General features: G+C 44.2%; 1 protein-coding gene across 1 annotated transcript; it reads left to right on the top strand.

The window, feature by feature from the left end:
- Positions 1-11,107: 11,107 nt before the first annotated feature.
- On the top strand, positions 11,108-14,493 carry LOC147891858 (subtilisin-like protease SBT1.7). The gene is made up of 2 exons (XM_087388120.1): positions 11,108-13,502; positions 13,738-14,493. The coding sequence occupies exons 1-2, from the start codon at positions 11,116-11,118 to the stop codon at positions 13,799-13,801; spliced, it is 2,451 nt and encodes an 816-aa protein (XP_087244246.1). The 5' UTR covers positions 11,108-11,115; the 3' UTR covers positions 13,802-14,493.
- The last annotated feature ends 809 nt before the right edge of the window (positions 14,494-15,302 follow it).

The following is a 15,302-nucleotide window of genomic DNA, read 5'->3' as shown; positions in this document are numbered from 1 at the left end:
ACACTGACCCTTTGCAGGCACACAAAGTGCTCCACAGTCACTACATGTGACCACACCTACCACCTCAGCACAGGGCTCCACTGGCACACCTCTTGCTAGGCACAATGCCACATCGTCACTACATGTGACCCACAGTGACACATCATCATTGAGCACCATTTGCACTCCTTTTGCCCCTCCACCTAGATCGTCGTATCTCTTGATGCAGGAAGAATTTAAGGGCGCTCCAAAAAGGAAAGTCGCTTGATTTTTCATGCTCTATGCACTTGTCGCATCACACGCACATTTTGGCACGTCACACTCATATTTGAGCCTCGCCGACAAATCCACTTCTTACATGCACATTTGCTTCTACATTGATGCATCTGACCCAACACTTAAAAAGAACAAAAGAAAAGGAATTATTTGATGTTCTTTTTTCGATCAACAGTTGGTATAGATCTAGATTAGAGTAGACTAGATCACCATAGAGGGGACGCTTTGAATTTCCCCAAGTTGCCAATCTAAGCCATGCCCGAAATTCTTGACTAGTACCTACTCGGAGTCAGTCCATATGCTCACATGCGGTTTCACATCATTACATTACCTGAAACTTGATGTTCATCATTCTAGTGAGCCGACTTCAGAGAGTTTAGAGACAGATAGCATTTGATTTCACACTCACATGCCACCATTGTAAAGCCTACACGGCTATTTCATGGCATTGTGCACACCATTTCAGCCTTGTAAAGCCTCTTGGCTATTCTTGGCATCATTTGTCACAAGCCTTATAACACAGATCAGATTTTCTATATTGCAGTTCTATTTTCACCGACAGTTCAAAGATTTCACTTGCTGTAGTCAATGTTTTTTGCAGTTGATTCATATAGAGATTTTCACGACACTTTGAATACATTTCTTGCACCATGTCTACGACTAGCAACCTCAATCTAGAGGCATCTACTAAGCTAGACAAATCCAATTATGGTACATGGAAATATCAAATGGAGACCATTCTTGTACTTCAGGATAAATGGGAGTATGTTGATGGATTTACACCTAGACCATTGGACGATCCAACCAGCGGTAGCTCTACTCCACCTATTGTCACACAGCACCAGCAGTGAGATCTACAACGGGATCTATAGCTACACAAATAGTTTCTGCACCAATAGCAGATCCTGCCATTGCCTGAGCTCATGCAGAATGGGATAAGAAAGACAAGTACGCCTATCATTTGATCAAGCAGAATGTGCAAGATATGCTAGGACAACTCAACACAATTAAGACATCGAAAGAAGCATGGGATATGTTCGCAGCTCTTTACAAGTCAAATAACACATCTAGGATTCTCACACTAAGAAACCAAATCACTAGAGTTTCCGCAACAGCAGTGAAACCGGTCATGCTTATGTACTCCGGATAAAAGACTACAACAATCAACTTGCAGTAGCAGGAGAGATTATGAACCCCGCAGAATTGGTTCAAGTCATCCTGAATGTAGGAAAGGGATACGAGAATCTAGTCCAAAGTATTGCCATCCAATGGCAAATTCCGACACTGGAAGAACTTTAGTCAGTCCTACTTAGTGAAGAACTCAGGACTCAAGCCATTCAAGCACAAAAAGGTCATTCTAATGATCAGGCATTCACAGCTTCAGACAGAAGTAGAGGTAGAGGCAGATCATATTAGAAAAGTGGTAATCATCAACAATAACAAGGTCATCATCAGTATCAGCATCATCCTCAGCAACATCACAATCAGCAAAGAGGAAATCATTCCAATCAAGGAAGATTCCAAGGACGAGGGAATGTATCCACCAACATGTCAAACATCCAATGCAACTACTGTCATAAGTTTGGACACTATGAAAGAGATTGCCACAAGAAGCAGTACAACCAAGGCGGTCAATCTAGTAGTAATCAAGGGAATTTTTGTAGCAGAGGAAATCATCGTGGTGGACATTCTAGTCACAGTCATTTTGCAAATGAACATGGGAATATGTTTCTTGCAAATGAGGAAATGCAACAAACTGATCCAGTGTACCTAGACACTGATTACAATCCCAAAGACGATTTCAGCTATCAAGTCGACCAAGTGAAACAGGGTCCTTGGTATATCGACAACGATGCATCATCTCACATGACAAATCATCAGGAATGGTTCACAGAGATGAAACCACTAGAAGGTCAGAAAAATGTCATCTACACAAGGGATGTGTTACCCCCTAAGAACAATTTCACTGGTACAAAAGGATTGGTGAAAGATGTGCTCTATGTTCTGAAGCTTAGCAAGAACCTCTTGTCATAGTAGGTCAAATGATAGAACCATACTATCAAGTCATTTTCGACAGAGATGAATGCACTATCAGAGACAAATCCAAAAGATGTTAGCTAGTAGCAAAAGGTGTCAAGGAAGGACGCTTACACAAAATGCTAGCTATAGTATCAGATAAGCATGCCATGTTAGCTCAACCACAACAAATGCCACTATCTGCAAAATGGCACAAGAGATATGGTCATGTCAACTTCAAGTACTTGTTAGATCTCAAGAATCAGAATATGGCAATTGGGATTCTGAAGCTACAGTTTCTTGGAAAGGTTGCTTCAGCAAACAAAAGCGAACCAACTTTGGCAGAAGTACCTCTGGTGTACAAGGTATTCTTGATTTGATACATACAGATGTATGGGATTATGCCTAGACTCGCAGCATCAATGGTTCACTTTACTACTTGACTTTCATCGATGACTACAACAGATATTGTTGGGTCTACTTTTTGAAAGAGAAATCTAAAGTGTTTTCCAAATTTTAAGAATTCAAAGCCATGGTAGAAAACCAAACAGGCAGAAAAGTCAAGGTCATGAGATTAGATAGAGGAGGTGAATACATGTCTTCAGCATTTATGAACTTTTGCAAAAATCACAGCATTCGAAGACAATCGACATGTGCAGATACTCCTTAACAGAATGCAAGAGCTGTAACAAATAATGGGACTTTAGCAGATGATACTAATGCTTAGTGAGAAGCATCTTCCAAATCAGTATTGGGTAGAAGTAATAGCTACATCAAACTACTTGCTTAATCGGCTTCCTACCAAACCGATATAGGGTATGACTCCTTATGAAGCATTCGCTCGACACAAGCCACACATTGGGCATCTCCACATATTTGGTTACATAGCATATGCCCACATACATGATGATCATCGCAGGGAATTGGATACAAAGTCATGCAAATGCATCATGGTTGGCTACAATGAAGAAAGCAAAGCATACAAATTGTATGATCCCATGAACCGCAAGGACATTATCTCCAGAGATGTAATCTTTGATGAGGAATCATAATGGAAAACCTCACCTACATAGGAGATAGAAGCATCGACTTCACAATCATCTACAAAATAGGTTGATGAAAGAAGAGCAAGAATTGCCAGCAATACCCAACAGAGCCATAGCAGCTCAAACAGTCTACTAGGGAGAGCAGACCTCCAGCTAGATTGACATACGCTCAGAAAGGCAAAGCAATTCAGGTGGAAACGGCCAACTATGCTCTTATGACTACCATCATGGCTATAGAATACAAAGAGATCACATTTAATCCTACAAAGAGGAGAATTAGGGTGAAGAGTCACTCACTTGTATCCAAGATCAAGGACCACACCTTCCACAATATTAGCAAAATGAGTGAGGACTCCCATCGTGGTCCCCCCACTCGTCCAAACTAAGTTTTAGTTTTACCCACCATGTTTAAGCTTTGCACAAGGGTTTCTCCTTCGACTTTTGACCTCCTAGAGGCAAATCTAAGTGAACCAAGACAAGTAGCCTTTGTGTGGTTAGTGAGGACCTTGACATTCAAAGCTAGCATGCTAATTGACTTATTTACCATTATGAAGCTTCTTTTTGTCTGTTGTTTACTATGTTTTCCTTAGTGCCAATCTTGGATAACCTTCTCTCCATTGCCTTAGCTTGCTTAGTGATTAGTTCCTTTTCAATTGCTAAAGTAGAGAAATATTCAACTGGAATGCATTCCAGGACATATTATCCAAGTCCTTTGTGTGCTTTGGTCTAGGAGGGAGGCTTTACACCTACAATGTGCCTTGTCTCTTCTTTTAGGGCCTATGCAACTTTTATCACTGAATAAAAATAATGTTTTCAAAGGCTCATTGTCCTATATAAGAAAATAAGCATCAATTGAATTTACTTGAAGGACTCTTTGTTTTATCTTTTAAAAGTACATGACATGTTAAACATTGAAGATTTTCTAGTTGTTGCAAATGTGTCGACTTATCCTTAGTGTTTCGTGTAGCTTTTTAATGTTTTGTATATGATTATTAAATTGAATGGGATTTTGAAAATTTCTTGATCCTTTCCCTCTTAAAGACTAGGCTAGAAAGTAAGAGAAGTTTGTTCATAGCAATAGCGTCAGCATAAGTGAAAGCATCATTTCCTAGTATCCAAAGCAAAAGTCCCATTTGAGCAGAATGGAACTATGGAGGTGGAATGGAAGTATGGACGTGGAATGAAGGGGGAGGTTTGGGGCCCTTAATTTCAGTGGCCTTCCTCTAATTCTAGCTTGCCTCCATACACCTCCAATTCTCATCAACCTACCTCCATTCCAAAGTGCGTGCGATTAAACCTCCACAGTTTCATACATCCATTTCACCTCCAAACCCCATGCTTTAACCCCAATGCCACCAATTATCGATTGAGGTGTATTAGAGCTAAGACTGCATGCATATGAACCACCCAAGTGTCGGCAAAAGGGGTGTAACATGATGTGGCCACCATATGTGGGGTGCCCATAAACGTGGGTAGGCTCAACCCCTTGTCCATACCCCATCCATTCAGAATATGGGCTAACAAACCCTACATTGCCAAATCCAAACTTACCTTGCTTGTGTCAACGCTTCCTTTTTTCAAGATAACAATCCACTTGAGTAATCTCACACTTGCTTGTGTTAGTGCTTCCTTTTTCAAGATAACCTGTGCACTATGTGTAACACACACTGCCCATCCTTTCTCTATGTATGAGCCCTAAGAGTCGGTCCCCATGCATTGGGATTGACACTTTCATGGAGATCTCTATCCATTGGAAGGTCCCCATGTAGAAACCTTGCAATTCATCGCCCCAAAATCGGGGTCTGTGGCTAATGAATTCCAAGGGTGGGTAGACGCACCCCTTGGTGCCTAAATACTCCCACCTTGGAAGTTGGAAGTTGCTTACAAAAATTAATTTTGCATTTATGAAAGGCCGGTGAGCAACCTACTTTTGGTGAAGATGCATTGGTGGGTGGAGCAATTGTATATCTTGAAGCCTACCATGGGCTACTTGATAAATTTTGAGCATGTGATAAAAGGCACCCAGCATCAATGTTGGCTATCGCTATTTTGTTGCCAGTAGCCCCTACATTTCTGGGGCATGTTGACCGGCTCTAATTATACAATTACCCACTCTTTCCCTCCCATCTTATGGTGTGTATTGGCCCTGACAGTTGGTCCCCATGGACTAGCGTTCCCCAATTTTTTGGCTATCATTATCAAATGTTTGAGACCCCATGTACTAGTGTTCTAGCCTGCCCTAGAGTTTCCAGGGGGTAACTACGTGCACCCCTTAGCAACTCGCCTTGCCCCCTTTGTGGATTCTACTCAAATGTTTGGGCTCTGACGAACAAATTGATTGGATGTCGAGGAATTTCCACCCTTGACAATTGTGAATGATGGAGCTGATGTGAGGAAATTCTGCTACCTCGAATTGTTCATTTTCTTGCCTGACATGGCACATTTTGTGCTTGGTGATTAGTCCCTTGTTTTCCGTTGCGTGGGGATCAAATAGAGCAAGGAGAGCATTTCAGTGCCATTGCATTCGACGTCCCAAAATCTTAAATTAACTATAAATTGTACTTTCCACTGTCTCCAAGGCTAGTGTTAACAACTTATATTATCTTACTATTCTTTAAGGAAGGGATCCACGTGGAGCATTGTGGAGGTTTGGAGAGAGGAGGAGGGAGGTTCTGGAAGAAGAGGAGGAGTTTTAAGGCTTGGAGAAGAAATTCTAGAAGGATTCCTAGAGGTTTGGGGAGGGGGCTCGGGGAGGAATTCAAGAGCGCCACATTGGAGTGGAAGGTAGGGGAGTGCCACATGGTGCAGGGAGAGGGCAGGCTCCAGTAGAGGGCAGAGCAGAGTAGTTGAAGGGTAGAGGGCATAGGGGGCTAGCAGAATGCAGAGGGCGTGGCCACGGCACAATAGAAGTGAGGTAGAGGCGTAGGCGATGCTGTGTGGGAGTTATGACACGTGGCAGAGATTGCAATTCTAACGACAGCTGATGCAGTGGACAAGTAGTGCAGCCACATGGCAAGGGACAACATTGAGTCTATCGAGTGCATCCACGTGTCAATTATGAGCATAGTCTACTCACTCCACGTTTGCATAGTATCCTCTATCTAGATGGTGATGAGTGAGCTATGGCAATGAGGGCATAGGGTGACACGCATGACACCCGGTAGCCAGCTTATAGACTATGCAAGTTGGCAGACTCCACGCAACGCGACACTCGACCAGCTCAAAGCTTAGACTATGCAAGACATTGCAGATTGGATGACTTGGCAGAATGCGTGATTGCGCACTAGTTGATGTGGCAACCAATCAACTTGCACCAGATACCAAATGATGTGGCAACGGATTAACACGTGGAGAGAGAGAGAGAGAGAGAGAGAGAGAGAGAGAGAGGGGGGGGGGGAGGGGAGATTTTATACATCACATACGAGATAAAGATATAGATTTTTTCATTTCTGTTAAGCATTTTATATACATATAAACATATAAATATTAATAAATGAATAATAAATCATATATATATATATATATATATAGATAGAGAGAGAGAGAGAGAGAGAGAGAGAGAGAGAGGTTTTATATATCATATATAAGATAAGGTATCTATTTTTTTCATTTCTGTTTAGCATTTTATAAATATATAAATAGACATATATATATATATATAGCGAGAGAGAAAGAGAGAGAGATTTTATATATCATATATAAGATAAGGTATCTATTTTCTCATTTTTCTTTAATATTTTATAAATATAACTCTATAACTGTATATACACAGAGAGAGAGAGAGAGAGAGAGAGAGAGAGAGAGAGAGAGAAAGAGAGAGCACAACAGCGGTGCGATAAGCCACCTCTCATTTGGGATGGATGTGCTAGCTCTCTTGAACTCACTTTGCTGCATCAAAGTGGAAAGGGCAAGCACAAGATGAACATCCCTTTCGTTCATTGATTGGAGGGCAAACCTTACAGCTTCAAGTATCATGGAAGCATGTGGTATGTGGTCCATGTTGTTGTCTCTTTTGGTCCATAACATTTTGATGCAACTAGAAAGTGTGTCTACCCTTTAGCGTAACAGTCTATACCTTAAGGCTAAAAAGACTAAACAACAACACCTACCAATATATAATTATCTCTTCTCTATATCTCTATCTTTATGTTCCTTATTTGTGAGGTTGTATTGAAAGGGCAATGCCATGTGGGGCCCCTCCTTCTGGCCTCTCTCATAAAGATAAAGGGCAACATCTACCACTACATAATCATCTCTTCTCTATATCTCTATCTCTATATTCCTTATTTATGAGGTTGCACTCAAAGGGCATTGCCATGTGGCACCCCTCCTTCTCTTATAAGATAAAGGGCGAGAGTGCGAGAACAAAGGCAACAAATCCCCATGGGAAAGGATGATTATGGCAGTAACCGATCACTTTCTTCTTCCACCTATTTGAGGATTCCTACTCAATCAAATTGAAGGTGAACCGAAAGTTGCCGCAATCGTGAAGCTTGAATTGACATGCCGTAGCAAAGCATCAATTAGGAGGGAGATGAGTAGAACTCTGGAGAAGAGGAGGATGGTTACTAAATTGAATTGAAGGTGAATCCAAAGTTGCCACAAATCTTGAGGCTCAAATAAACACAGATCAAGATGGGGATGAGCAATAGCATCAAAAAATGTGTGACGAGGTGACGATTCTCGGGCTTAAAAATATTTGAGATTCACAATTTGCAAGAAGTCAAGTAGTCTCATGCCCACATGATATGTAAGGGGACACTCTTACACTAATAAAATTGTCATTCTTTAGATGAGCCTCTTAGGAGGATAATAATTTATTGTGTAGATTGAAAACCCTTCAGTAGTTTTCAGGCCTGTTCTTAGATTTCTTCTTTCTTATATATTTTCTTAGTTTAAACCTACCATGTGTCAGGGAAAGGGGAGTTCCATTTCCTAAGCAAAGGACACCTAAGGCGGGGTGCATACACACAAATATAGACATGCACACAGTACACAAAATTTGGGGAGTAGCTAAAACATTGATTCCCAAGGGGCAAAGAAAAAAATTGACTTGAAATTGAAGCAAGGCACAATGCATGCATTGATGCAGGTACAAAGGGAGTGTAGGTCTCATGGGCATTAAGTGGCAAGTAAAAAGCTTCATTTTATGAATCTGGAACTTCAAAGCTGAATCTAATGGATACATTGATCAAATGAGACAAAATGCTAGAAGTAATTAAGAAATCCAAGCAGCAAAAGCTTTGTCTTTTTCTCTACAATGGAGAGTATACAACCATATGAGGTTTGGAAATTCACAGAGACCTTAAAGACTATTAGTGACTCTGTTGGAGCTAAGATCGAGGTAGTGCAAAGCCATTCTATTTGTCAAAGTTATTGGGCATTAGCCATAAATTTGTCGCCTGACAAGGAAACTCGCGTTGATTCAGCATGTCGAGCTAAGATGGGATGTCGAGCTAAGATGGCACCCCCATCGATTCGGCATGTTGAGCTAAGATGGGATGTTGGGATGCATGGATAGATCAAGATGTTGTAGAGCTGAGTAACTAGCCAAGGCAGTTGATACATCACCCATTAGATTATTTCTATCAAGAGCTGAGTAACTAGGCAAGGCAGTTGATACATCACCCATTAAATTATTTCTATCAAGAGCAAGCCACCACTTGCTTTGTTCATCATAGCAAGCTCCTATGGAATGGCTTTGGAGAGCTGATTCAAGTTGAGATGAAGCTGTGTAAGGGCCAAGGAGTTTCCCTATATCATAGAGATATCCCCCATTAGTCTATTACTCTTGGAGTAATAGACTAGTGGGGACAGTCCACCGAGCTTTGGTAGGAGATTGTTGGAAAAGATAGAGCCCTTGGAGTTCACCGAGCTTTGGTAGGAGGTTGTTGAAAATAGTTTTGCATCATTCTTCATAAGTTCATTGTCTACTAAAACATAGCAAGGGTTGCTTTTGGTTCATTCAACGTTCTATTTCCGAGAGAGAGAGAGAGAGAGAGAGAGAGAGAGAGAGAGAGAGAGAGAGAGTTTCTACACACTTAGATGCATTAGGACTCACAACCATCAAGTCATTTGCTATGTGTTTTTGTACGTACATATGTACTTTATATGAAAATACAACATAAAGCAGTGTGTATTTCACTTGTGTGTGTGTATGTGTGGATGTGTTAGTCTCTAAGTATAAAATTTTAGAGAGGGAAATAAGTGTTTATCCACTTCTATAATAATCATTGTTGGTTGAATTCTATTGAGCACCTCTATAAGGGTAGCTTTTTAATCACAAGCCTTGATCATATAGTGTTTGATATCACAAAAGGCTTCCAAACCAAGGTGTATTGAAGAGGATGGGCCTTCCCTTTTGGAGATGGTGACTAGTTTACTCCTCTCAAAGTTGGTATCCTTTCGAAAAAATGTTGGTGGTGTGGCCCCCCTTCTAGTGCTTGTACTAGGATCCACATGGCTTTGTTCATAAGTAGCATTTGAGGCACAGGAGGATTTATTGTATTGCTTGTGGCATAAGAGGATTTACTGTACCAAAGGTAGGAGGCCATGGAGATATATTATAGATGGTCATTGGCCATACAAAAGTGAGAGTGGTGGTCTCTAGTATGCTAGGTCCTGGGACTGTCATTCTAGGTGGCTCTGACCTTATTGGCTGCACCAGAAATGGCCTTGGCATAGGCACACTTAGGTTGGTAGGTGCAACCACCATAGGGTAAGGAGTACTTTCTGGGTCTCCCACCAAGGTGGGTATGGAGGGGGGTGTGAATCCATCGTTCATGGTAATGTTCTTCAAGCATCCCATTTTTTTGATGTAGATTCCAGTTGAAAGTTACCAAATAAAGTCTTAAATTGTATTCCTTGAAATGAAAGGCAACCTAGCATGGAGTGGGTCTCTAAGAGCCCGTTCCCGCTCACTGCTACGTGAGCAAGATTGCCACTTTTTGCCAGAGCCTCACCTAGTCCCACAAATCGCTACATTTCCTACCACCCCAAAACTTGGCACCACATTATCGGGCTAGAGAGTGACAACGGGCATTACGGGGCTTGCCACAGTAGGACGAATGATATTTTGTGCTCGTGAGCCACTAGTGCTTGAGATTGCTGATGACGATTTCATGCTTGTTTGCTGGCATGCCAATGCCATATACGTTCCCCCTCAATCTATAGCATTCCTACTCACATAGCGATGAGTGGGAACGTACTCTAACGAGTTGTCGTAGACAGGTCATGCTAAGTGTTGGTAAAATTGTAGAGAATATAAGCCCTTAAATCGTGACATTGGAATGTGGTTACACCTCAAACGGCATTCTCGCATCTATTCGATTTTATAGGCGGACGTTATGCAAGATCAAGGTGGGAATACTTGAGAGAGAGAGCCCCTCTTGATGTTCCGCTCATCTCCAGCGCTTGTTACGTTGCTCAGAAGCTTCAGGGAAGGTTTGTATTGGTTGAACTGTTCCGATTTCCCTGGCAAACCGATTTTTCAGCTTAACATTGAGGTTTTCCCGATGTTAACGGAACGTCTCCTACAACCGAGGAAGAAGGCGAATTTCGTAGACGATACCGATTCCTAGACTATCCACACAAGCAACGTTTGGAAAACCTTCACCCGGGAATGTGCTCTCAAACGCAGGTGCTATTGTGAGGAAATTTCTGTGTTCTCACTCGGGAAGAATGCACGTGCGGGGTCGAAGAGCACGTGAGGAGAAGCACGTAATACACGTGAGCCAAGCTGTATAAATGTTGCAGATCTGATTAGAATATTCATCTTCTTCATCCTGTTGTTGTGGCTATGGCGAACGAAGAGAAGAAGCAGCAGAAGCTCGTGGCTATGGCGGCCCTCATAGCTTCTGCTTCTTCGTCTTCTCCTTCCTTCTCCTTCATCGCCATAGCTCTCCTCCTCATCTCCTCATCTTCTGCCTCCTTCGCTCCTCCTCACCTCTCCACCTTCATCGTCCTCGCCTCCCCATCCCTTCAACCCCCTGCTTTCTCCTCCCCCTCCCACTGGTTCGCTTCCTCCATCGCCTCCGTCTCCGGCCTCCCCCTCCATCAATCCTTGCTCCTCCATGGTCCCTTCTACTCTTATCACTCCGTCTTCCATGGATTCTCCGCCAAGCTCTCCCCTTCCCACCTCTCTCGCCTCCTCCGCATCCCTGGCTTCCTTCGAGCCTTCCCTGACTCGCTCCGCCACCTCCACACCACCCGCACCCCTGAGTTCTTGTTCCTCTCCCCCGACCATGGCCTCTGGCCTTCCTCCTCCTTCGGCCAGAATGTCATCGTTGGAGTCATCGACACTGGAGTGTGGCCCGAGCGCGCGAGCTTCGACGACACCGGCTTCGATGCCGTGCCTTCCCGCTGGCAGGGAGAGTGCGAGGAGAGCTCGACCTTCAGTGCCTCTCTGTGCAACAAGAAGCTCATCGGAGCTCGCGTTTTCTACAAGGGCTATGAAGCTGCTGCAGGGCCGATCGACGAGAGCAGCGAATACAAGTCCCCACGCGATAGCGAAGGGCATGGCACCCACACTTCCTCCACAGCTGCCGGAGGCTTCGTCGCCAACGTGAGTCTCTTCGCGTACGCACCGGGCGATGCGAGGGGCATGGCGCCCGCAGCTCGTCTGGCAATGTACAAAGTGTGCTGGGAGCCAGGGTGCTACGACTCCGACATCCTCGCAGCCTTCGATGCGGCAGTAGCAGATGGAGTAGACATCATCTCCCTCTCCGTCGGCGGATCAGTAGTGCCGTTCTTCGACGATTCCATAGCCATCGGAGCCTTCGGAGCGATGCAAAAGGGCGTGCTGGTCTCGTGTTCCGCGGGCAACTCCGGTCCCTACGCGGACTCGGTCACGAATGTGGCGCCATGGATCCTCACGGTGGCTGCGAGCTCGGTCGACCGGAGCTTTCCAGCGCCAGTGCTACTGGGCGACGGAAGTTCCTACGCCGGAGTGTCGCTCTACGGGGGCGAGGCGTTTGGGGAGGGGGAGCAGCTACCGCTGGTGTACGCAGGCGATGCGGGGGTGGGAGGGAGCTCGGAGGCGTATTTGTGCATATCAGGGACGCTAGACAGGGAGGTAGTGGAGGGGAAGATCGTGCTGTGCGAGAGGGGGAGCAATGCGAGAGTGACGAAGGGGCTGGTGGTGAAAGAGGCGGGAGGAGCAGGGATGATCCTGGCGAACACAGCAGAGAGCGGAGCAGAGCTCATCGCGGACAGCCATCTTCTTCCAGCGACCTTGATTGGTTTCAAGGAAGGAATCGCAGTGAAAGCTTACATCTCGGCGATGGGAAGCAATGCCACAGCCACCATAGCCTTCAACGGCACCGAGCTCGGCGTGCAGCCAGCTCCAGTGATCGCTGCCTTCTCCTCGCGAGGCCCCAATCCTCTCCCTGCTCAGATTTTGAAGCCCGACTTGACAGCTCCCGGTATGAACATCCTCGCAGCTTACACCGGCGCAATCGGCCCGACTGGCCTCGATTCCGACGACAGAATCGTGGATTTCAGCATCATGTCCGGCACCTCCATGTCTTGCCCGCATGTTAGCGGCCTCGCTGCTTTGCTCAAGGGAGCTCACCCCGATTGGAGCCCTGCTGCCATCAAATCCGCCCTCATGACCACGGCCTCTACCCTCGACAACACCGGCAATTTCCTCACCGATGGAGCCGATTGCGAGCTCGCCGACCCCTTCGCCTATGGCGCTGGCCATGTCAATCCGCAGGCCTCGCTCGACCCGGGCCTTGTGTATGATCTGGGCGTGCAGGAGTATGTCGATTTTCTGTGCAGTCTGGGCTACAGAGGTGTAGATTTGGAGGTGTTCAGCAAGGGAGAATACAGCTGCTCCTCCGCAGAGCTGAAGCTGAGCGACCTCAATTACCCCTCATTCGCGATGGTGCTTGCGGATGGCGAGAGTGTGGTGTTCACCAGGACTGTTACCAATGTGGGAGATGGCAACGCCACCTACACTGTGGAGGTGCAAGCTCCACCAGGAGTGGACGTTACGGTGGTGCCAGAGACGCTGTATTTTGAGGAGAAAAACAGCAACCTCAACTACACTGTTACATTCACCACCACTACCTTGGCCTCCTCCATCTCGCCTCTGGAGCAGCACTCCTTTGGCTACCTTACATGGACAGATGGGTCTCATCGAGTGACCTCCCCCATTGCAGTGACATTCGAACAAACCCTCCGGTATTCTGTCTCTCTTTCTCTGCGTGCAGCGTGCTCTCAGGACCACATCCTCTGGTCCTTTTCAACAGTTTTTCTCATCGTTTTAGCCTTTGATATGTCTCACATGAGTGTAGATTGTTTTTGGTTTCGTGTTTTGATTTAGATTTGATTTCCATGTTATGTCGTGGTATTTCCTTCATGCTGCTTTGTGTTTTAATACTGTCTCCTGGATGAATTTCTTTTGGTGGTGAATCAGGAAGGATGCGACTTTCCTGCAGGAACCAGGGGAAATTCTCCAAAATGGAGTTCCAGAACTCTAGATTGCAGTTTGGTTATGTGTGTACGTTTTTATCTAAGGAAAAACCCCCTATACAAGGTATCTGGCCTCCAATTACATTTCGTAGCTTTGGTGATCTATTATTCACGACTTTTATACGAAAAGGGTTCTTACACAATGCCTGGAACTCAACACTCTACAAAATGGGTCGCTCATACTGCTAGTGGATGGAATATTCAGACAACTTGGAAAAGTTGTGATTACAGATTTCGGATGCTTGTCAAATGAATGTGACTCCTATAGCAGAGATTGAGTCCTTATCTTGGATGTTCTGAAGGTAAAGATGACACCAATGTGTTTGGGTTTCGTGCATTGCCCTCCTCGATTCTTTTATCATGCCCACCATATGGCTGAGTACTTTGTAGAGACACTCTGGCAGTCAAGAGACCTAGCAGTAGATCAATGGCATCCAAAGGCACAGGGTCATGTCCTGTCGCCTGCAACGCAGATGACTGGGTCACTATTCATTAAGAGTTGGAACTTGCAACGTTGAGAGAGAGCAGAAGTATTCCAAAATCCAGAAAGGAGTGGCCATCCTCTAGGCACACAGGAAGTACTTAAATAAGCGGAACAGTAAATGTCAATGGCAAGAACATTTGCAAGGACTTCCTGTGTACATGTAATCCTATATTTAATATCAAAGCTTCCTAAATAGTTCGTCCTCAATTTTGAATATTCTCAAGAAAAATACACAAGGGTATAGTACTTTCCTTGAAGCTACATGCAGCCCAATTCTTGAAGCAGCATTCCAGAAGGGAGTGGCCATCATCTAGGCACACAGGAAGTACTTAAATAAGCGGAACAGTAAATGTCAATGGCAAGAACATTTGCAAGGACTTCCTGTGTACATGTAATCCTATATTTAATATCAAAGCTTCCTAAATAGTTCGTCCTCAATTTTGAATATTCTCAAGAAAAATACACAAGGGTATAGTACTTTCCTTGAAGCTACATGCAGTCCAATTCTTGAAGCAGCATTGAGATGGTTTAGCACCATTTTCAACATAGCATCTCATTTTAAACCAAAGTGCCAGCTGGACATGTTGATTTCAAACCCCTTTATAGTAGGATATTATGTTTCAAGATGTGGAAGCATTTTTCAAGTTAAATTGAGCCTCATTTCTAGCTCACATATGATTGAGCCTCATTTCTAGCTCACATATGATCTAGCCTTACTGTATGACACCAGGTAAACTCAATTCTTACCAAGCTATAAGATTCAATCCACCCAAAGAGAGAGAAGATTAAGAGAACAAGAATTGAGAGAGAAAGAAAGATATTATGTTTCAAGATGTGGAAGCATTTTTCAAGTTAAATTGAGCCTCATTTCTAGCTCACATATGATCTAGCCTTACTGTATGATACCAGGTAAACTCAATTCTTACCAAGCTATAAGATTCAATCCACCCAAAGAGAGAGAAGATTAAGAGAACAAGAATTGAGAGAGAAAGAAAGAGAGACTAAGGGAGAGATAGAGAGACTCA

This window comes from Dipteris shenzhenensis, chromosome 17 (genome assembly GCF_047967505.1).
Source record: "Dipteris shenzhenensis isolate YYH24624 ecotype China chromosome 17, Dip_SZ_1.0, whole genome shotgun sequence".
NCBI classification, from domain to species: Eukaryota; Viridiplantae; Streptophyta; class Polypodiopsida; order Gleicheniales; family Dipteridaceae; genus Dipteris; species Dipteris shenzhenensis.
The sequence above is the reverse complement of the archived record's forward strand: the minus strand, read 5'-3'. Positions and strand labels throughout refer to the sequence as shown.

Coding starts and splice junctions, on each gene's coding strand:
- LOC147891858 (XM_087388120.1), top strand. CDS start 11,116: ATGGCGAACGAAGAGAAGAAGCAGCAGAAGCTCGTGGCTATGGCGGCC. Junction 13,503..13,737: donor ACATTCGAACAAACCCTCCG/GTATTCTGTCTC, acceptor GTGGTGAATCAG/GAAGGATGCGACTTTCCTGC.